At 35.9% G+C, this 24284-nt stretch overlaps 3 protein-coding genes across 3 annotated transcripts; all 3 read left to right on the forward strand.

Moving 5' to 3' along the window:
* The first annotated feature begins 1738 nt into the window (after window positions 1-1738).
* LOC100500503 (alpha-crystallin-Hsps_p23-like superfamily protein) lies at window positions 1739-2476 on the forward strand. Its single transcript, NM_001248371.2, has one exon. The coding sequence runs from the start codon at window positions 1818-1820 to the stop codon at window positions 2295-2297; it is 480 nt and encodes a 159-aa protein (NP_001235300.2). The 5' UTR covers window positions 1739-1817; the 3' UTR covers window positions 2298-2476.
* A 2623-nt stretch (window positions 2477-5099) lies between these two features.
* Window positions 5100-5853, forward strand: LOC100500666 (alpha-crystallin domain-containing protein). The gene has a single exon (NM_001250695.3). The coding sequence runs from the start codon at window positions 5179-5181 to the stop codon at window positions 5656-5658; it is 480 nt and encodes a 159-aa protein (NP_001237624.1). The 5' UTR covers window positions 5100-5178; the 3' UTR covers window positions 5659-5853.
* An 11191-nt stretch (window positions 5854-17044) lies between these two features.
* LOC106795778 (uncharacterized) lies at window positions 17045-20180 on the forward strand. The gene is made up of 3 exons (XM_026125377.1): window positions 17045-17209; window positions 19369-19974; window positions 20061-20180. The coding sequence occupies exons 1-3, from the start codon at window positions 17045-17047 to the stop codon at window positions 20178-20180; spliced, it is 891 nt and encodes a 296-aa protein (XP_025981162.1).
* Window positions 20181-24284: the final 4104 nt, after the last annotated feature.

Genomic DNA, 24284 nt, shown 5'->3' on the forward strand with positions numbered 1-24284 from the left:
AACAATACCCCCTCAGAAGATGGTACCATATCACCATCATAATACACAACAACGACACCTTCCATCCTCAAACCAATCTAGTGAATATCAACACAAAGCATTGACCTGCCTCAAACCACTAGTTGTATTTATTGACATCTTGTATTGTTTTCTCGTGACCCAATTATTAACAACGACCAAGATTGCACTAACAAAATAGGTGGTTTAAATTGCATTGAGCACTACAGGAGCATTGTTGGCTTGTTAGACAGCCATAGATATGATTGTTAAATTACAACATAAAAACATTAAATTTTACTTTTTAAGAATTAAAACACTTCTTTTTATACAAAAAACACAACAGAATGATTTCGTTGCACAGTAGGGGTGACAATAAAATAAAAAAAATGAAATTGTACTTCCATTATATATTTGGGAGTGGAATCAAATATCATAAATGAATCATGATTCAGTTGTGATATTTGAGGGTGAAAAAAAATTCGATGCCATTATGTAATTAGGGAGTAAAGAAAAAAACAACGGAAACAAATTTTGTTGTATAAGTGTGAAACAAATAAGGGTGTGTATACAAATCCAGGTTTGTAGACTAGCCCATTAACATATCTTTTTTTTAATGTCCATATAATTATATTGAATTCATGAGTCCAGTCTGTTAAGCCTACAGACCTAACGAGCTTTATCTGTGGACTCGTCAACTACCCGTTTAACCCACCTAAGTCTAATGTGCAAGTATTATTAATTTGTTATGTTAAAATTTTGATCTTTAATTTAGGTTGTTATTGTTATTTTGTTATGTTTAAAATGTTGATATATTTTAGTGTAATAGATTTTTGCTTAAGAAATGGAGACACCTTTTTTTCTTTTCATTTGTTCACTTTTCAAATTAATATTTGGATATGTGGATTGGTTCGTTCATCCTCTTGACTTTTGCATATCGAATATAGACCTTGAAAAAAATGTTTATTTATTTCACATACCAGACTTAACCCATCTAAAACAGAGGCTTCACATACCAGACATTAAATAGATTGGACTGTTCCGTATACTCACCCTTAGTAACAAAATTGTGTTTTTCTTGTTATTTTTTTTTTCACTCTTCAATTACATAACATAATCATGATTTTTTATGCAAGAGGCAATTTTGGGATAAAACAAAATGGCACCCATGTGAATATTGCCAATAACGAAAGTAGTAGTGCCACGAAAAATACCCTTGCTTTTTTGATTTAATGAGTGTTGTCCCTAAAATGAAAAGTTAAGCATTAAAAAATTTAACGTATTAGTCATATTCTAGTTAATAAAATTTCACTTTTTCAGTGTTATTTCTTAAGTTAAAAGAAAAACATGACAAAGATCAAAATAATTGATCCAATCTAAAGTGTACAAGATTAAATTAAATTGATTTGAATCTGGTATTATTCTCAAATTAATCAAAGCCAAAATTTAATTATTTATTGTATCAAATAATCTTTGAATCTAATTTTAGTGTACTAATGACTAATCATATAAAAAAAATCCTCTATTAATTAATTAAAATTATCTTTATAGGTCTCTTGAGAAACTAATTCCAGTAACCGAACTCGCTGGAAGTTCCACAGAAGACTACTACCACTATTAGTTTTCTCCAGAAACTTCCATTTCCAGCACGCTATTAGTTCTGTCCAGAAACTTCCATTTCTTCCCGAATTATCTATTTCCCCCATATAAATAGTCACCCAACCCCTTTTGTCTGTCAAGAAACTTCAGCAAAACAAACAAACCAGAGTAATAAAAATCTTCAACTTTTAGCAGTTTTTTTTTTCTATATTGCAGAAGCCATGGATTTCAGGGTGATGGGTTTGGATTCTCCATTGTTCCACACGCTGCAACACATGATGGACATGTCAGAGGACGCTGCAGGGGACAACAAGACATACAGTGCTCCGACACGGTCATACGTTCGAGACGCCAAAGCAATGGCTGCAACACCTGCGGATGTGAAGGAATATCCCAACTCCTACGTATTCGAGATTGACATGCCAGGGTTGAAATCTGGGGACATAAAGGTTCAGGTTGAAGACGACAACGTGCTTCTGATTAGTGGGGAGAGAAAGAGGGATGAAGAAATAGAAGGGGTGAAGTATCTGAGAATGGAGAGAAGGATTGGGAAGTTCATGCGCAAGTTTGTGTTACCTGAGAATGCCAACACTGATGCAATCTCTGCTGTGTGCCAAGATGGGGTGCTTAGTGTCATAGTGCAGAAATTGCCTCCACCGGAACCTAAGAAACCTAAGACTATTGAGGTTAAGGTTGCTTGAACAACTTGTAGAACGAAGTTAAATAAACGTTTGTTTCCCTCTCTAGTAGAAGCAGGGGAAGTAATGTTTTTTCTGATTTGAAGGTTTTTCTGTTCTCAAAGCAATGGTTTTATGGTATTGTGATTTTGTGATGTTGTAATCAGATGATGCTATATCAGTTGTTTAGTATTTGCTGATCTTAGTTATTTCTAAGTTACTCTGTGCTGTCCAATTTCCATCCCAATCTCCAAATAACAGAATTTAACAGAATGCGTTTAGATGAAATTGAGAACATTAATTTTATTTATTGTTTTCTGAACTACTAAATTAATATAATATCCACATTTGCAAAATAATTGTAGAAGCACAAATACTCTGCATAATCATGTAGGCAGCGTTGAAAAGCAAAAGGTGATTACTCCTTTTAGTGTTTATGTTTATGTACGCAGTGTTGAAATGCAAAACGTGATTACTCTGCCCTTAGTTGATCATTTTGTTTAATGGGACTAAATGATGAATGCTTTATCAAGAAAGTACAACGATTGTATGAATGAAATTTTTTAAGAAATGGTATTGAGTGGTTAAATATAGAAATTATACAGGATATAAAGAAGAATTGATCATTTGCATACCATTTCAAGGATACTAAGTTCAATAGTTTAAACTACGTTCTTCCTTAATCTAATGAAATTGTACTTTCAACTAGAATTGTCGGGTTGGTATGGGGACTAGATGCAATAAATAAATAATTAAATTAATGAATATTTATATTAATTTCAATTGCTCAAAAGTTAATTTCTACGTCACTTTTACTCAGATTTGGATACAATAATTCGGGTGTTAATTGAGTGATATATCGCTTGAACTCAACCCTTCTAGTATTTGTTTGAATGATAAGAAACTTTCTGAACTAACAACCTGTGTTCCCGAATAATGACTAATGGTAGGAGATTTATTTATTGATTTGTTGGATTGACATCACGGTTCTATTAGGGTGCCATAACACTAGAAGGCAAAGAAAACCTTCATCAGATCTAGCAGGTGCAGCTCAAACAATCTTGATAATAATTTTGATTTTTGAAAATTAAAAAGAAAAGAGTAATCTAAACCGTTAAATAGTTAAACCGTGTTTATAAGCACACTTTTTTTTAAAATAAATCTTGGTTGGTGACTTTACAACGCAAGAGATCTCAATTAGGTTCACACTCTTTTCATAATTGATCTCAAAATACTCACCAAGAAAGTAGATTTAATAATCCAAAAGGAATCCAAAATACAAGAGCAACTAGAGAGGACAAGAACCAAAACTCAAGTTGAGGGAAACCTATGTAAATCTATAGTTAGGTAAATCTATTAAAAAAATAATGAGGACTAAATGTGGTTGCATGATAGGTAGGGGTGAGAATAGGTCAGACCAGGCTTTGAAAGGCCTGAGTCTGGTCTATAGCCTATCAAAGACTTTTATTTTGGCTCGGCCTGACTTTTTTAAAAACTTGGTCTGGCCTGATAGCCTTTTTAAAAGCTTTCTTCACACTAAATATTTGATGGAGTAGGAACGTAATAGAAAAATTAAAAAAAAGAAAGTCAATCAAAATAATGAGGAATATAAAAGGCACATAACTCACACCTAAATTGTAATTAAAATCCTTGATTATAAGAATAGAAGTTATGGAGAAGTTATGGAGCACTAATGTGTAACCAAAGTCTGGTAGTTTTAAAAAAAATTAATTGTATTCAAAAAATAATATTATATATTGGTGCCCAAAAAATAATATATATATATATATATATATATATATATATATATATATATATATAGGCCGGCCTATCAAGCTTATAAGACTTTTTAATAAGTCTAAGTCTGATCTATTTAATTTAATAAACTTTTAATTTAATAGACTTTTAAAAAAGTCTGAGCCTAACCTTTTAATTAAATAGGTCAGTTCAGACCAGACTTTATGTAATTCAGGTCATAGACACTTATAGACTGGCTTGACCTATTCCACCCCTAATGATAAGAGTTTCCTTTCTAAGTATGTGACCAGTTAAAAAACTTATATTTCCTTACATTTATATAAATTATAGTTATACCACCTGTTTTTAGAGATCACGAATCAGATTGATTCTTTAAAGTTTTCCTTTAATTAGTGGATCTAGATCCTTTTCTCTCTCTCTCTTTTTCTTTTTATCAATATTAAATCGAATTGAACGAGTTTCCATGTGATCAAATTTAATAACCATTATGAAAATGATTTAGAGAAAATCTTGATATGCAAAATTGTACTTGGATTCAAATGCCAAATATTTTTTGAAAGAATTCGTACTCTTATATGTACAATTGGTCTTAAAAATAAATAATTTCACTCTTTTTTTTTTGTTAATGATAACATTTTAGAATAGAATATTATATATGTAATTGGTGGATTACAACCTTTTTATACAAAATGATACGCTTTAAACTTTTTGATATTTTTATTTTGGTCTTTATAGAAATAAAAATATTTACTTTTTTAAGATTTACACATTAAAAAATTCATAAAATAAGATGCCCTTAATTTAAAAAATTAATAAGAACTTTAAAACGGATAATCTTTTAAATAACCTTATATAATACACATTATTAATTAAGGGCAGAATGTCCAAAAATATCTCTGACTCAATCGAAAATTAAGGAAAGCGTGATGGATTTGAAAGCTTCTATTGTATGTAACCGAACCTGCTGGAAGTTCCACATCACTCTATGTTTTCTCCAGAAACTTCCATTTCTTTCTCGAGTAATCTATCTACCCGTTTAAATAGCCATACTCACCCTTTCTCGTCCTCAAAGAAAAAATAAAGGCAAAAGCAAATAACTATTACCAACAAACTCTACTTTCGGCAACCTTCAATTTTTTTGAAAGTCATGGATTTCAGAGTGATGGGTTTGGAGCCTCCGTTGTTCCACACGCTGCAACACATGATGGACATGTCAGAGGACGCTGCAGGGGAAAACAAGACGTACAGTGCTCCGACACGGTCATACGTTCGAGACGCCAAAGCAATGGCTGCAACACCTGCGGATGTGAAGGAATATCCCAACTCCTACGTGTTCGAGATCGACATGCCGGGTTTGAAATCTGGGGACATAAAGGTTCAGGTTGAAGACGACAACGTGCTTCTGATTAGTGGGGAGAGAAAGAGGGATGAAGAAAAAGAAGGGGTGAAGTATCTGAGAATGGAGAGAAGGGTTGGGAAGTTCATGCGCAAGTTTGTGTTACCTGAGAATGCCAACACTGATGCAATCTCTGCAGTGTGTCAAGATGGGGTGCTTAGTGTCACTGTGCAGAAATTGCCTCCTCCTGAGCCCAAGAAACCCAGAACCATTGAGGTTAAGGTTTTCTGAGGTTTCAATCGAATGCTCACGAACCAATTATCTTTGTTCGAATAAATGTAACGGGAACAATATTAGCTTTAGTGAGGACCAACTATTGGTGTTCCTCTGTGTTTGTATTGCAGTGGTTCTGTTTCTTAGGTTGGCTTGTCACTTGTGTATGGAAATATGATACTACTACTATAATGAGATTTTATTGAATGCTTTATTAATTTGCCACTCTTTATTTTTTTTTGAAGAAATTAATTTGCCACTTATTGCGTTATTTTTTTTTTCTTCCAGAAAGATAGGCAAAGACTCAGACTCAACAATAATAGGAATTCCAATTGCAGCACACTGGAAATATATTAAAGGAAAGAAAAAAGAGATACATGAACAATGCATGGGGGGCATCTAATCAGGGTCGACCTGAGCTTTGTTTGGAGGTGTCACGATACAGAATAATAGTTAAAAAAGGTCCAAATTGAATATATTATTTTCATAAGTTTATATTAAATGAATTTTCAACCCATCTTAACATAACATGCGTTAGATTTATGATAATAAATTTAAAATATTTAATTATTTTTAAAGATTTGTCTTTTTAACAAAATAAGAAACATAAATAAAAACTCAAATTATAAAGTAAATAAAATTAAACATTAGTATATTAATAAAGAATCAAAATACATGTAAACTTTAATATTAAATATTTTTTCAATAATGGACGACAGAATTTGATTATTTTCATTGAGAGAAAACGATACATTTTATTGTGACACAGATACATAAAATCTTGGATAGAATCCATCCTGCATCTAAGCAAACCCATGAAATCTATCTAAATGGTGAAATGACCAAAGGGTAATTTCTTTTGAAATTTATTAAATGGGAGCAAATTTTGAGTTGATACCTAAATAGAGTTATGAAGTTATAAAAAATTGATTTTTTTTTATTGAAGTCGTAAAAACTGAAAAAACTGAGCGACTTTAGTTTTTTTTTTTATATGAAGTCGTTACTACTTTAAATAAAATCTTTTGTGACTTCAATTTTTTTTATTTTTAAATGACTGATATTAAAAATTAATATTAACTTAAAGTTTATCGAGTAATATTAAATTTTTTAAATATTTTTTAAATTATATTAACTTAAAATTTATCAAATAATATTAATTTTTTTAAAATTTTAATTAATTTTTACATTTAACATTAAGTAAACTAACAATTCCGTATAGCACTATTAATGAATTTTATTTCATAAAATTATTTTAATATTAACAACAAAAAATAACTTAATAATAAAAGTAGTTGTTAAAATAAAAATAACAGAATACATTAATATAAAATGAACAATACAAATTAAACACAAATATAAAATTAAAAAGTAGAAATAATATTAGTCGTCAACATGCTTGTATGAATAATTATTGTGATTATATTCTATACAATAAATATTTCTTAGGTCTTTTTGGAATTGATTCGTTCATCTCATTATACTAATAACTGGTCTTTTCACTGTGTCTTTTTGTTTTGAAGTATCAGATATAAAATAAGATCTAAATATTCAGGTCATTTATCTCTATTTTCAAGGGAATGAAATTAATGCGGATAAAATTTATAAATATTTTTCAACTTTTATATATATATATATATATATATATATATATATATATACCATTTATTTATTTCATTTAAATTTAAGTCTTTTGTTTACATTATTTTTTCTAATTTAAAAAACAAATAATAATCTTTAATAGTAAAAAAATATAGAAAATATTAAATAAAACAATATACAAAAATATAGAAAATATTAATTTAATTTAAAGTTGTTAGAAATTAAGTTAAAAATAAAAAATTTAGGATGACTTTAAAGTTGTATAACATTTTATAATTTCAAATAAATAATTAAAAAAATTGAACAACTTTGGACTTGTTAATTATTTTATGACTTCATATAAAAATTTAAAAAAATAGAAGTGATTCACTTGTTACAACTTAAAAAAAAAAAAAAACTGAAGTCGTTTAACTTTTTATGATTTGATTATTAGAAGTCATAAAAAATGATATGACTTATTCTTATTTGAGTATTAATTCAAAATTTGTCATTGATAAATTTCAAAAATAAAGTTAGGCCCTTTTAATCATTGGGCCAGTCTTAAGGTGTAATTTGCGAAACAAAATACTATCACCACAGTGAATTCATTCCTAATAAAACAAGTAATATCCCACCAACAAGATTCTTGTATATTGCTTATGTGAGAGGTCAACTTATACATGTACACTTTCCCTTCACCAAAAATATGAGATATTTTAAAATTTAATGTTTAGTAAAATGTAAAAAATTAAACCATCTATATATTTCTAAACCTTCCAGGAATAAATTCAGAATTTTAAAAGCTGGAACAACAAAAATGGAATCAGACTGCAACGACATTTAGTCCAGCTCTTCTTAAAAGCTAATTAAACAGCAACAGTAGCCCCCATGAACTCAACATAAGAAGAGTTAATTGAACCAATATGAGCACTGAAACATCCATGCACACCACTCAAATATAATTTGTCTCTTTACACGTGAGTTTATTTATCATGCATTATTAATATAAAATAATTATATTATAAATTAATAAAAAGTATTGATGTTATATTTTAAAAATAATTATGATAAAAATTAGCGTACTTACATGGTAACTGAATTTCAATTAATTCAAAATTTTGTATGTAAGGACGTGCTAGTTATTATTATGGAATTTAGGGTAGAACTAATTTGATCTTGCTCTCAAAATTTGTTATTTACTATGCCTTTTCTGTTCTGTGTTAATTAATTTGTCAGAATATACGGATAAAAAATTTGGCAATTGAAAGAATGGATGATACTTGAATTTTGCTTTATGATATGAAGAAAATTATTTAGTAAATAAATGTGGGTTTAGGTTTGCATATATATTTTGAAAATAAAACAATAAATTAAGATATTAATATTTTATTATCTAATTTATTTCATATTTATATATTACTTAAATCAATTCTTTAAACTAATAAATTTAAAATAAAAATGACACCAATTACATAAATTACTGTATAATTAATGATATTATTTCAACAAATTTTAAAAAATTATTATATAATAAATATTATCAAGAAAAGAATTATTATATTATTTTGATTTTACAAATTATCATTTGCAATTAATGAATGTTAACTTATAATTTTTTTTTGTTATATATAATTTAAAAAATACAAGGAGTTGATTTACGAATTTATAAACTAATCATTTTGCAAGTTTTATTATTTTAAATTTGAATTATATTTTCTTTAATTTAATAATTTTTTAAAATTTATGGACATACTATGTTGCAATTAATTTATTTTGGTAGATTTCAGTTTATTTAAATATTTTATTTGTTATGTTTTGTAATAGAGACATCAAGTAAATATTTTTTCGAATTAAAATGTAAATACTAAGTCTAAGTATAGGTATTTAAGAACCTATATAATTAGGATTATAGGGGAGTAGACAAAAATATGGTTTCTGTTGAGGAGGGAGACAAAGGGGTCCATCTCTTCTCTGGAAGAGGATCTTTTGAGAGGAGTACGAAGAAGGTGAAGGAGGGAGAAACACTGGTTAGTGAGGGAGCTTAGGGGGAAGATGGTGTCGCATTTTCATATAAAGATAGTGTTAGCTATCGGGACTAAAGCAAATGTAAATAAGAAGGATAAAGGGAATTAGGCAATCGGTTCTGCCTTTCTTCATTTCATTCCTCATATATATAGGAGTTTACAAGCACGAAAAGGCTGTCCTAATCTTGGGCCAGCTTTGAATTACAATAATTAGAAAATGACTGAATCTGCTATAACAAAATGGTGAGAATATTCTGATCTTTGTCTCCTATTTTGCTGCTATCCGTTACATGTTATCACTGAGGTGCGTTGGCCTTTTGATAGTGCGCTTGGGTCTGTTGTCTCTTATGGGGGTGCTGTCTCCTATAGGGGTGGTGGTGCTGCTATCAATGCCCCTCGTCCGAGAGACTAACCTTGTCCTTAAAGGTTATAAATGGCACATACATCATACCAAAGCTCCCAACTGGTATCTTCAGGAGCTAATCTGGACCACTCGACAAGAGCTTGTTTGGAAGGAGGCACAATTGTATTGTCCCACTTCCAAGCAAGAACCTAAAGGGGTTCAACTACTGGGTGATTGTCAGAACTCAATGGGGGTCAAGGGATTCCCCCTTATGGTATTCATAAATCATAAATGGTAAAATGATTGTTTTTTCGATAGTTAGGTCATTCTGAATATCTAAATTTTTTTTATATCAAATTTAAAATAATTGAGTTAAAAATTGATGATGACGTGCTAAAGGTCTTAGTACAATTTAACTACTAGAAACAATTTTGTCTAATAGAAATTTTAGCTGTTTTTAATAAATCGATAACTAAAATGGAAAACGACATATCTCGGTCGCAACATGATTCAGTGCAAAATTAGTATTATTTAATTGTAGTTTTTCTTGTATTTTCTGTTTGTTTCAACTCTCTTTTAATTTAATGTAATGTTTAAATTGGTGTCCATTAGCTAATGAAACCATATATTTGTTATTTTAAAAGTACTTATTTATGTCCTATTTTTTTAAAGTTATCTCAACAAAGCAACACAATTAGTGGAAATAACATGCATAGCGTAACAAAATGTCAACAAAATAATTATTTACAAAAACGAAAATGGAAATAACATTTTATGTTCATTCTTCACCTAAATCAACAAATTCGGTTTTCAGCTTTGACAAATTTGTGTAATGCTACATTTTGCCTATGTATGGGGTGGGCTACTGCTTTGCTTGATAATGACAATGTGTATTCCACAACAACGTCAATGGTGATAAATGATAATGGTCTCGTAAAAAAACCTGTTACATAATCACAAACAAATTCAATGTAAGATAACCAACAACGTTGTCAACCTTTATACTAACATAATAATAATGCAATTACCTAAACAAAATGATTCTCATACACATGACCAATGTATATTATGCGATGCACAAAAGAATATGGTGGTGGTTGACTTTTAAGAGGAAAAAATGTCATACTTTGTTGTCGTGAAAGAGAAACAACGATCACGTTGTATCGTGAAGTAATGACATATCCCATATCCGTAATATTCATCCACTTGTCTATGGTAACCTACATGTAACATACAACAAATAGAGGTTACTTAAATGTTATTTTAAGAAAAAGTGATAACAATAAACTTACACACCATAGATAATCCATCATCAAGTAGGGAATGCTTTAATTCCTCAAATCTCTTTATGCCACCAAGCAGGTTGATATACTCTTCCTACCAGCGTGTGAATTCTTTATGCAGATGGTTGTGCACGAATGACCACAAATCTTCACCCATACCCAATAAGGCAGCTATTGCACGATAATCACAGTTACCATCCGCTTTGACAACAATAATATTTTCAATAGAATCCTGGATGCACGGATGAAATTGATCCAACATTGGAATATTCCGTCTCTGTATTGGTTGCTCAGATGATGATGCACCATGTTTCATAGAAGAATTACTATTTTGCACTGAGTGTAACGCATCAACATAATCCCAATAAGACAAATCACGTTTTGTTGACTTTTGTTGTTTGGTCAGTGGTTTTTTTGGAGCACCATTGATCTTCACCTTTTCTGGAGGAGGACATATAGAGTTCATATTAGGATAAGCAATTTCCCGAAACTTTGTCTTCAAATGCACTTTGCCATAAACATCGAGCTGCTCAAATTGCTTCAATATGATTTCCATCTCCTCAGTTATGGTCACCTCAACCTCACATAACCCTTGATTTGAAAATTTGAGCCTACGTCAAAAAATGTGGATTGTCTCTAGTGGTATGGAGCCAACAACATATTTAGACAACTCACATGCACATGGAAGACCGTGGGTAGTCCTCATGACACATCTACAACGTGAAGGGTTTTTGCCTGCATAAGCTACACGCTCATACTCATCAACAATTTCATTTAAAGCGTACCTTGATACCATGTCAAGTAGTTTTTTGTAAGGTAAGTTTAAACACATGCCCAATGATGTGCATACTTGTCTCAAAAGATGCTTTAATTTGGGTGTGTTGAAGTGTCATCATGTTGTTCATTGTTTCCCAAACACTGCATATGTCACCAAGGCTGTTTTGTAGAAGTCTCTTTAATGACCAATGAACACTCTCAATCCTACAAATGAAATATACAACAATGTATAAACAACTGCAACATTTTCAATTAAGTCAACACTTAAACAAATCAACACAAACAAAAACTAATATTGATACCTGTTAGTGTTAATTGTTATTCATGAGCTTTAACTACATTAAAAATAAGTGAAAAAGTAGCAATGTGCCTCTAATTTATGGTTTCTTTTGTGAGAATTGTAAATAATTTTTTCTTGTATGAATTTATAAAGTAGAAACTCCATTTTTTTTGACTAATGTTGAATTTAACTTGGTTTTTAGGCTAAAGAAGAGAAGGTGTTGAAATGCTGTTGAAGGACTCGCTCAGCGAGCCAGATTGGCTAAGTGAGGCTCATTCGCTTAGTGAGGAAACCAACTTGCTGAGTGAATGCAAAACCCTAGAGAATATTAAGCCAGAGAGCAGCGCGCTTAGCGCGCAGCCAGCCCGTCCAACGAGGACGTTGTCTCTTCTCGCGCTTAGCTCGTTCAGGCCCGCTTAGCACATAGCCACTTACTCTCGCTTAGCGAGACATGCTTGCTAAGCACGCCTTCATATGCTGAGAAGCCTAAGAGCCTTTAAAACACTGAGTTAGAGGGAAATGAAAGGACACTACATGAAACAGAAGGAAGAAGGCCATAGGCTGGAGAGAAGACATTTTCTTCATCCCTTTACCATTTTCTTTCATTCAAACACCATTTCCTCTTTGTATTAAGTCCTCATTGTTAATGAAGGGCTAGAAACTTCATTGTTGGGGAGTTATTCTACTGAGCACTCTTAATGTAAACTTCTAACTATCTATTTAATGTTATTTCTAGTGTTCTTTGCTTCTATCTGTGTTTATTTTACGTACTTGTGACTTGATCATCCATTCGTATGTTTAGTTAGGTTTTGAGTGTTGGAAAATGCTTAGAATCCTTAGTACTTGGTAGAGCAGCTAGAGGTCTTTTTATCTAGGAATAGAATGCAGTAATCTAGTATATTTTGTGCCGTGTGCGTACTGCAACTCCCTTAGAACGAGTTTGTTGAGGAATCAAGAACAAAAACTAAGAGAGTTAGACTCGTTCATGTGAGAAATCATGGTCTGAGTAAATCGATGGTGCAAGAACACTAGAATAATGTTAAATAGAGAAAAATATTTTAGTACGGTAAGAGGAAGTTCAGTAGAAGACTCCCTGACGCTTTTACTTTGATATTTATTCCATTTTACAACTTTGTGTTCATTTTGTCATTTGTTTAAGTAGCAAAATTAATTAAAGAAAATCAACCCATTAATGAATTCTTTATCTTTATTACCAAAGCTAAAAATGTTTACATACTAAATATACAACTTCTAAGTACAACAAATTTCCTGTGGACACGATATTCGGACTTACCTTTTTAAATACTACTCGTGGAAATTGGTATACTTGCCAATAGTTCAACAAGTTTTTGGCGTCGTTGTCAGGGAGTTTCTTTCTACTTAGATTGTATAATATAGTTTGGAAACATTTATTCTTTATTCATTGATTGTTTATTGTAAATATTTTCAATTCAATTTAATCTCTTGCCTTAGTTAACTGCTCTGTGGTAACTTGCTTCTTGTATGCGAGGTAAAACTCCAGCAAGGGACTTAGCTCCATTGGATTTGGAGATTGAAGCTACTTGCAGGAGGAACAACAAAAAAGAAAAAGAAAAGAAGAGAGCTACAAGAGAGGACAACTAATCCTAGTGGCGAGAGAATTTTGTCGTCTGAATCTTCTTCATCATTTCCAGTTGATTTGAGAGGAACCGAAGTTGGTGCATCTGAAGCTAGCACCATGGCAGACGATCAACCACAAAGGGAAACTCTTGAAGATTACTTCAACTCCACTATGTCGCAATTTTTCACCAGTATAGCGTGGCCGGAAGTTCAAGCTACAAATATCTCATATCCACATTCCTTGATTCAGCTGATTCAAGGGAATCTTTTCCATGGCTTTCAAAATGAATACCTTTATGCTCACCTAGCATCATATATTGAGATTTGTAACACTGTCAAGATAGCAGGAGTTCCTGAAGATGCTATCATACTAAATTTATTCTCATTCTCTTTAGCGGGTGAAGCTATTAGATGGCTGCAATCTTTCAAAGGAAATAGTTTGAAGACATGGGAAGAAGTGATGGAGAAATTTCTAAAGAAATACTTCCTTGAATCCAAGACAACTGAAGGAAAAGCAACAATTTCTTTATTCCATCAATTCCACGATGAATCCTTGAGTGAAGCTTTGGAGCGCTTCCGTGGTTTGCTCTAGAAGACTCCCACTCATGGATTCACTGAACCAATTCAGTTGAATATATTCATTGACGGTTTGAGGCCATAATCTAAGCAATTATTGGATGCTTCAGTCGGAGGGAAGATAAAATTGAAGACTCCAAAAGAAGCAATGGAGCTGATTGAGAACATGGCAGCCAGTGACCATGCTATTTTGCGTGATAGAATGCACATCCCCACAAAAACAAGTCTGTTGGAGCTTTCATCACAAGATGCGCTGTTGGCCCAAAATAAGCTGTTAGCTAAACAATTTGAGTCACTCACAGAAACCTTAAGCAAATTGCCAACACAGCTGAAGCAGCTCAATCGAGTCATTCAACAGTTATGCAAATTGGAGGCTGTAGTATCTGTGGAGGGGCTCGCGAATCTGGTTGTTGTATGGCCCAAGATGATGCAGCTAAAGAAGTTAATTATATGGCAAACCAGAAGATATAAGGATTTCACACAGGTGGTTTTTTAGGATACGAGCTAGGAGGAAACTTTAATCAGAATCAAGGACAAGGCTGGAGGTCACATCCAGGAAATCAGTTCAACAAGGACCAAAGAGGGTCTTCTAATTGACCTCCTAACCAAGGGCCAAACCTATATGATCGAACCACCAAGCTGGAGGATACCTTGACTCAGTTTGTGCATGTCTCAATGTCCAATCATAAGAGTACTGAGTTAGCAATTAAGAACCTGGAAATCCAAGTGGGGCAGTTGGCCAAGCAAATAGCAGAAAATTCCTCAGGGAGTTTTGGAGCAAATAATGAAAAAAATCCCAAGGAGGAATGCAAAGCTGTAGTCACTAGAAGCCAAAGGAGAGTGTTTGTGGGTGATGAGAGTCAAAGCAATGAAGGAGTGTTAGGAGCAGAGAAAGAGAAAGAGGAAGAACAGACGAGAGAAAAAGAAATAAGTGAGAACGAGGAAGCAGAAAATGAGAAAAAGAATAAAAAGAGAGAAAGTGAGGGAGCAGAGAGAAAAAAAGGGTGAAGATATAAAGACTAAAAGTGAGCTGGTGAGAGAAAGAAAGAAAAAGGTTGTCCCCAACTCAGGAAAGGAAGCACCACACCCTTTGGTGTCATCCAAAAAAGACAAGGAGTGATACTTTGCTCGCTTCCTTGATATTTTCAAGAAGTTGAAAATTACTATTCCCTTCGAGGAAGCCTTGCAACATATGCCACTTTACACTATGTTTTTGAAGGATTTGTTGACCATGAAGGGTAAATACATCAATAATGAAAACATCGTGGTGGAAGGTAATTGTAGTGCAGTTATTTAGAAAATCCTTCCACCATAGTACAAAGATCCAGGGAGCATGACTATCCTGTGCTTAATAGGTGCTGTATCAGTAGGAAAAACACTTATCGATTTGGGGGCTAGCATTAATATGATGCCCCTATCTGTGTGCAGAAGGATCGGGAACCTAGAGATTGCACCAACCAGAATGACATTGCAGCTTGCTGATCGTTCAATTACAAGACCCTACAATGTGGTGGAGGATGTGTTGGTCAAGGTTCGTCAATTCACATTCCTCGTGGATTTTGTGATCATGGATATAGAGGAAGATGCTAAAATTCCGTTGATCTTAGGCCGTCCTTTCATGTTGATGGCTAAGTGTGTAGTGGATATGGGAAATGGTAACCTAGAAATGAGTGTCGATGATCAAAAGGTTACCTTCAATTTATTCGACGCAATTAAGCATCCAAATGACCACAAGGCCTGTTTTACGATGGAGGCAGTTGAGCATGAGGTGGCCATGGTAGTTCAAGGTATGGCATCTCAATCCCTATTAGAGAAAGCTCTGACTAATGCTTGGAGTGCCTTACATAGGAAGAAGAAAGAGAGTTAAAGAAGCGTCTGGAAGAGTTGGATGGGTTGAAAGGAAGCCCTTCAGAAAAAGTTTTGTTTGAAGAATTGAAGAAGGACTCTCCTACAGAGAAGGCTAAGGTGGACCTGAAGATCTTGCCGGAGCATTTGAAGTACGTGTTCTTAGAAGATAATGAGGCAAGACCAATAGTGATTAGCAACTTTCTAACTTATGAAGAGGAATCTTGGCTGGTGAAAGTCCTGAAAAAGCATAAGGCAGTGATCGGATGGCACATATCAGACCTTAAGAGAATTAGCCCTTCCTACTGCATGCACAAAATCAATATGGAAGTTGACTACAAACCTGTGAGATAGCCACAATGAAGACTTAATCCTTCTATGAAGGAAGAAGTGCGCAAAGAAGTGCTCAAGTTGCTGGAAGCAGGACTCATCTATCCCATTTCTAATAGTGCTTGGGTGAGCCCCGTACAAGTAGTCCCTAAGAAGGGTGGCATGACAGTGATAAGAAATGAAAAGAATGATTTGATTTCCTCAAGAACAGTCACAGGGTGGCGCATGTGCATCGATTATAGGAAGCTGAATGATGCAACAAGGAAATATCATTTTCCTCTTCCTTTCATGGATCAGATGCTTGAACGATTAGCTGTTCAATCATTCTATTGTTTTCTGGATGGCTACTCTGGATATAATCAGATTGTTGTGGACCCAAATTATCAAGAGAAGACCGCATTCACTTGCCCATTTGGCGTGTTTGCTTACAGAAGAATTCCCTTTGGGCTTTGCAATGCTCCTGCTACTTTTCAAAGATGTATGATGATAATATTTGCTGACATGGTAGAGAAGTGTATTGAAGTATTTATGGATGACTTCTCAGTGTTCGACTCATCATTTGATTGTTGTCTAGCCAATTTGGAGCTGGTGTTGCAACGCTGTGAAGAGACAAATCTGGTGCTCAACTGGGAAAAATGCCCTTCACAACTTCATGGTCCAAGAAGGGATCATTTTGGGGAACAAGATTTTTGTGAGGGGAATCAAGGTGGATAAAGCAAAAAATGATGTTATTGAAAAACTAATTCAACCAGTTAATGTTAAGGGAGTAATGAGCTTTCTGGGACATGCTGGATTCTATAGGCGGTTTATTAAAGACTTTTCGAAAATTGCCAAGCCGATGAGTAATTTACTCAATAAGGACGTTGTGTTCTTATTTGATGAAGATTGTTTAAAGGCATTCAACACTTTAAAGACCAGCCTAGTATCTGCTCCCGTAATTACAACACCGGATTGGAGCTAGGAGTTTGAGCTTATGTGTGACGCAAGTGACTATGCTGTGTTAGGCCAGAGGAAAGGCAGGGTTTTTCATGCCATCTACTATGCGAGCAAGGTATTAAATGACGCTCAATTAAATTATGCCACCACAAAGAAAGAGATGCTTGCAATTGTCTATGCTCTGGAAAAAGTTAGATCATACCTGGTGGGATCGACTGTCATTGTGTACACTGATCATGCAACTATCAAATATCTGTTGACAAAGGCAGATTCTAAGCCCAGGTTAATTAGATGGGTCCTGTCGCAACCTACCATTCGGCGGGAGGGCGACGCGAGGGCTCACGGGTGCGTCTTCCAAGAAAGAAATACGCGCGGAGTCGCTACCAACGTTTATTTGAGGAAAACATCGGAAAAACCGAAAAAGACGTGGTCTACGAATTTTAAGTGAAAGGTTCGGGAGTTATATTTACGCACGAGGAAGGTATTAGCACCCCACGCGTCCGTCGCAAGAGACAACAACCTTTAATCAAATTTGCAAATATGACTTCAATTTATGTTATTTTCCCTTTTTTTACGTTCTTATGTCTTTTTATGCCTTTTTATATTTTTTATTTTTTTGTGGTCGACGAGGGTGTTTCCCTTGCTCATACGTATTCCTCAATTGTGATAAGGAAATCAGACCTACGTAGTTCTTTGAGAACTAAGCGTTGGTTAAGTTGTTTTTTATCCTTTTTTGCAAGATATGTTTTTATTGAATGAAAGATCATTTAAGGCGTTGGACCATTAAATAATCTTTCGATTCTTTAAAAGGGGAGAAAACATTAAGGCATTGGACCATTAATGATCTCTTATTATTATTTTTTTCGAAAGAGGTGACAAAGCTACGTTGTTGATTTTAGGCTTTAGAAATCCACGTTTAACCAATAAAGGCGAAAAAGACCATTTTAAGGCGTTGGACCTTAAAAATGGCTTTTTTAGGCGATGAAAAAAGTTTGATTTATGAATTGATTTTAGCCTTAGTTTCACTTAGGTTATTAGTCAATTCGATTAAGAAAGGAAAATCCCAAAGAAAAACTTCCGAATGATTTTTTTTATTATTTTACTAAAAGATATTTTTTTATTATTATATTATTATTTTGCCTCTTTTTTTGGTTTTAAACGTGGTTACGGCATGACCGAACGGTCGGATTTCATTTTAACAGAAATTAAGAGATGTTACAATACGAATGATCGGTGGAAAATTATTTTATTTTTGATTAGGCGAGAAAGTGACTTAAATAAATGATTAAAGCACGTCAAAAGGGGGTACGGAAAGTAAATGAACTGAAAATAAAAGCACGCGAAAAAAATGAGGACCACCAAGGGTACGTAGAATGAATTGAAAAGTTCGATTTCAGGAACTTATCGGTTGAAGACTGAAGAACGACGAAGAACGAATGAAGAACGACAAAGAGCGGTTGAAAATCTTCGCGAAATCACCCACGGAAACATCACGGAAGCGTTACGGAAGCGCCTCGGCTTGGATTTTCTTCATGAAAACAATTTTTCTCACTAATTTTAAGTGATCCTCAGATACCAGGAGGGTTGAACATTTTTGTTCTTCCCTCCTTCCCCTATTTATAGGGAAAAGAAGGAGAAGCTTGCCACCCATCTCGCCCAGGCGAGCTAGGTTGCTTCCTCCAGTAGGCACCGCCTTCTGGAGAACTTCCTGGAAGGCCCAAGTGGGCTTGGTTGCTATTTGCAACCCCTGTTTACTAAATACACCCCTTGCTCTTTTTTTTTTTTTGCTGATTCTTTTTTCGTAACGTTACAGAAACTTACGGATTACGTAACGATACTTGTTTTCTTTCCGTAATGTTACGGAACCTTACGGATTATGTAATCATCCCTTTTTTGCCTTCCAGAATTTACGGATTGCGCACTAACACTTCCTTTTAACTTCCGGCATGTCACGGAACTTCACGAATTGTGCTCCAATGCCTTCTTTTGACTTCCGACATGTCTTGGAACTTCACGAATTGCCTAACGATGGGTGCCAGGTACCTCGAAGTGGTCAAACGAGGGTCGCATCCCAACAACGAATGGTCCCCGGACGAAATTAGGGTATGACAGGTCCTGTTGCTGCAAGAATTTGATCTAGTCATTCAAGACTAAAAGGGATCAGAAAATCTGGTAGCTGCCCACTTGTCAAGACTAGTAAATGAAGAAGTTACCTTGAAGGAACTGGAAATAAGAGATGACTTTCCAGATGAATTGTCGTTAGTGGTGAACGAGAGGCCATGGTTCGCTGATTTGGCCAACTTTAAGGCAACAGGAATCCATCCAAAGGATCTGAATTGGCAGCAGAAGAAGAAATTCTTGCATGATGCTCGCTTTTATGTCTGGGATGATCCACATTTGTTTAAGATTGGAGCTGATAACCTTTTGAGGAGATGTGTGACGAGAGAGGAATCTAAAAGCATATTGTGGCACTTCCGTAATTCACCTTGTGGACGTCATTATAGTGGGGACGAGACAACAACGAAGGTCTTGCAATCAGGATTCTTTTGGTCTTCAGTTTTCAGCGATGCCCATGAGCATGCAACTAAGTGCGATCAATGTCAAAGGATGGGAAACATATCAAGGCGAAATGATTGCTGGGGTATCGAATTTGTAGGTCCACTTCCCCCATCTTATGGGAATGAATACATCATTGTAGCTGTCGATTATGTGTCCAAATGGGTTGAAGCAGTGGCTTCCCTAAAGAATGATGCCAAGATTGTCGTAAAATTTTTGAAGAAAAATATTTTTTCTCACTTTGGGGTACCGAGAGTTCTGATCAGTGATGGTGGATTTCATTTTTGCAATAGCCAACTTCAAAAGGTGTTGGGGCATTACAACGTCACACACAAGGTGGCTTCACCGTACCATCCAAAACAAATGGTCAAGCTGAGGTTTCCAACAGGGAACTGAAGAAGATTCTAGAGTAAACTGTGGCCTCTAAAAGAAGAGATTGGGCTATTAAGCTGGATGATGCCTTGGGGGCTTATCGGACTGCCTTTAAAACCCCCATAGGACTATCTCTATTTCAAATGGTTTATGGCAAAGCCTGCCACTTGCCAATAGAAATGGAGCATAAGGCATATTGGGCTTTGAAGTTCTTGAATTGTGATAAAGTTCTATCGGGGGAGAAGAGGAAGTTGCAGCTCTTAGAGTTGGAGGAAATGAGGCTGAATGCGTATGAGTCATCCAAGCTATACAAGCAGAAGCTGAAGGCGTATCATAATAAAAAGTTGCTGAAGAAGGACTTCCAGCCAAGCCAACAAGTTTTTCTTTTCAACTCAAGACTCAAGCTGTTTCCAGGCAAATTGAAGTCCAAATGGTCTGGGCCATTTACCATCAAAGAAGTGAAGCCATATGGAGCAATGGAGTTAATGGATCCTCAATCAACTACTTCTGAGAGAAGCTGGGTTGTGAACAGGCAAAGATTGAAGCTGTATCATAGTGGAAGCATTGAGAGATTAACCACCATCTTGCATTTACAAGACCCATAGAAGTGATATACGTCAAGCTAGTGACGTTAAAGAAGCGCTTACTGGGAGGCATCCCAGCTTTCTTACCTTTTCAATCTTTTATTTTTGTGTTGTAATGCATGTTAGTTAGATTGTGTTTTAGTTGATACTGCTAGGGAGAAGGGTGAAAGAGTATGAACTTAAAGGAAAGGGGTTGGCCACAAGCTTCTTTGAAGCTGCTTGGATAGGTTGAGTCTTACAAATTTTTCAGTCATCCAACTCGCTCAGCGTGACACCCGCGCTAAGTGAGAGACAGCCTACGCGCTGAGCGAGTAATACTCTCGCTAAGCGCACCAACCCTTCATCCAGTGGCAGATGGTGCGTCGCTAAGCGAGTGCATGCGCTAATCCCAAAACCTTCTCGGGTTGTGCCTCGCTAAGCGCACCAGCGCGCTAAGCACAAAACCTTCTATGTCTGAGCTTTTATGTTAATTGGGCTAAGCGAGATCATCTCGCTAAGCCCAAATGTCTCTGTGTAATGGCAATTGCACTAAGCGAGACCACGTCGCTAAGCGCTCCACCACCACTGCATCCACACTCACTTAATCCGCTAAGCGTGCCATGGCTCGGTTAGCAGAAGTTACAGACCAATCAGAGCTGTAGAACTCGCTAAGCGCGTACCTACGCGCCAAGACCAAAAACCTCTCGGGTTGACAATTTGGATAATTGAGATGAGTGAGTCTGTCTCGCTAAGCGTGCGAGTTTAAATTTTGAAAATTCAAACATCACAGAGTGCTCGCTCAGTGCGACACTCGCGCTTAGCGAGTCAATCGTAACTGCAAAAAGAAGACATAACTTCCTTAGGGCAGTTACATTTCTTATCTCTATAACTACAGTCTCCTTTTCTTCTACCTCATCATTTGCACTCTCTTTGTGTATTTCACTCTCTGCATTCTAAGTAAGTTCCTTTTTCCCCTCTTTTTATTTTCTGTTATGAAAACCCTAGGGTAGAAACCATACTTAGTTTATTTGCTTCTTTTGGTGTATGCTTTGATTATGGCTAGTTAAATGTTTATGTAGTGAGTAGTTAGTGTCATTGTCTGTCACATTTTGTTGCTGATTTGTTCAGGCTTAGCCTCAAGCTTCTAATCCTGTATGGTAGCTTAAGGAGTTGAGGCTAACAGGCCTCGCATTCTGGGTTTGCGATAAACTCGCTAAGCGAGCTTGTGTCGCTAAACGAGTTTATACATTTTTAAGATTTTCTGGGTTTTAGGATGAACTCGCTAAGCGTGCCCTGTTCCGCTAAGCGAGTTCATCAAGTTTGTTTAAATTTTTGCAGTTTAGGATGAACTCGTTCAGCCATTGCCTTACAGCTTAGCGAGTCTTTGAGGATTAGTTATATTTTCTGGGATTTTATGAACTTGCTAAGCCAGCCATTCGTGCTTAGCGAGCACACTTAGTTTGATATGAAACTTTGAGGCTTTCTGCATTCCATCAGTAGCTTAACACGTCATACGCGTTAAGCCCAATTTTGTCTCTGTAATAAAATTGGGCGAAGTGAGCCTGTCTTGCTAAGCCCAAAGCAATTTAGATTTTTGAATGTTTGTTCATGCGCTAAACGCGTCATGTGCACTAAGCGCAAATACCTCTCTGTCAAAGAATAAGGCTTAGCGAGCCTGCCTCGCTAAGCCACCATTGTTATCTGTAGTGAGTCTCGCTAAGTTCCCACTGGCGCTAAGCCTAGTTCTGTTTCAGTTCATAGTCACGCTAAGCACGCCCTACGCGCTAAGCACAATTTCCTCTTTGTCTGGAATAAGGCTTAGCGAGTTACACTCGCTTAGCCACTGTTATCTTTCGGCTAAGCGCGTTGCTCGCGCTAAGCCATTGTTTCTATTTTTCTACTGTTGTGCTAAGCGCGCCCTACGCCCCAAGCCACTTGTTGTTATTTCTGTAAGGCGCGCTAAGCGAGCCCATCTCGCTTAGTGCCCACCCTATGTTTGCACTTGTTTTCTTAGGTCAGTTTTCAATAAAACTCCTGACTAACTTCAATCCTTTTCTGTGTTTTGGTGCAGATGGCTTCTAAAAAGAGGCGTACCTCCTCTTCCAGGCCTCAGAAGCCATATGACACATCCAGATTTGTCTCTGAGATTGCAAGGGAGAGATATGAGACGAATGTCCGTCACAGGAACATCCTTCCAGAGCAAAACGTGGAGTTGGCATACTCAAACCATGATGAATTCCTTCGAGAATTAGAGAGACGCCAGTGGCACAAGAACCTGACAAGGTAGATGGAGAATAACATAGACCTAGCCTTAGTCAAGGAGTTCTACTCCAACCTATATGACCCAGAGGATCGCTCCCCCAGGCAGTGCAAAGTGCAGGGGAAGACTATTAAATTTGATGCCACCACACTGAACACCTTTCTGGAGACACTGGTGGTACTCGAGCCTAGGAAAAGGTACTTAGCATACTCCCACTTCTGCCACACTCACCCTAACCCTTAGGCTATTGCAGCCAAATTATGTATAGCAGGGACGGGGTTTGTTCTAAATGCTAAGGGGGCGCCTTGGAAGCTGCTGAGGAAGGACTTGACCACTCTCGCTCAGACATTGAGTGTCCTTTCATACTCCAACCTCACTCCTACTTCTCATACCTCTGACCTTAACATGAACAGAGCAAGGTTGGTATACGGCTTAGTCATGAAGATGGACATGGACCTGGGCTCTATCATTTCAGGCTAGATATCTTAGAAGGCCCAGTCCAACTCCTCTAGGTTGGGCTTCCCAGCCCTCATCACTGCTTTATGTTTGGCTAGGGGAGTAGTGTCCAATTCTCTAACTTTTGAGTCCCTCAGCCTGGCCATTAATTTGGAATACATCAGGAAGAACTGTTGGAAACCTAAGGATCCTTCCATCACATTCCCAGGGTTCTGCAAGGGCAAGGCCCGTGCTCCTTCAGATGCTCTAGTTCCAACACCGGTTCCAGCTCCTACACCTCCAGCACCCGTACCAGATTCAGCCGGCCCTTCTGTGCCCAACAGTGATGCGATCGTGCCTTTGCTACAGAGTATCCACCATGGCCTTTGCTTAGTGATGCAGAGCATGCAAAATCTATCTCAGCAGTAGCCGATCATGAGTATGGAAGACTTTTTAGCACAGGTAGCTTGGCCTGGAGTCCAGCCTTCCTTTTTGGGAGGAGGTGAGGCTCCTATGGCCCAGGATCCACAGACATAGGCCGCTAAAGACACCCCAGAGGCTAAGGCAGAGGCTGGGGAGGCTGCTGAGGAGGCTTCAGGCACAGTAGAGGCGGGCATTGATGATGACTATGTAGCAGACGTCACTACAGCGCAAGGGACTTGGGATCCATGGCTCACACCAGCACAGGATTGAAGCTTTAGACATGATTCCATTTAATTATATTGTTTTTCAAACATTTTTTATTTAGTTAGTTATTTACTTAGTATTTTACTGCTTTTGAAGTTGAACAGTGGTTTAATCTAGCATTTTCATGATTTTATTCAATAAATGGTGTTTGTTCTGATATCTTGTTTGAACTGAGTTGATTGCATGACATGAGTGACTTA

Source organism: Glycine max, chromosome 14, assembly GCF_000004515.6.
Source record: "Glycine max cultivar Williams 82 chromosome 14, Glycine_max_v4.0, whole genome shotgun sequence".
Lineage (NCBI taxonomy): Eukaryota > Viridiplantae > Streptophyta > Magnoliopsida > Fabales > Fabaceae > Glycine > Glycine max.

Bases quoted from the DNA above. Each gene is read 5' to 3' on its own strand.
- LOC100500503 (NM_001248371.2), top strand. From the start codon at position 1,818: ATGGATTTCAGGGTGATGGGTTTGGATTCTCCATTGTTCCACACGCTG.
- LOC100500666 (NM_001250695.3), top strand. From the start codon at position 5,179: ATGGATTTCAGAGTGATGGGTTTGGAGCCTCCGTTGTTCCACACGCTG.
- LOC106795778 (XM_026125377.1), top strand. From the start codon at position 17,045: ATGAGCTTTCTGGGACATGCTGGATTCTATAGGCGGTTTATTAAAGAC. The intron at 17,210-19,368 runs GTAATTACAACA...CAAGACTAAAAG, and splicing joins CCAGCCTAGTATCTGCTCCC to GGATCAGAAAATCTGGTAGC. The intron at 19,975-20,060 runs GTAAAATTTTTG...TTTTTGCAATAG, and splicing joins AGAATGATGCCAAGATTGTC to CCAACTTCAAAAGGTGTTGG.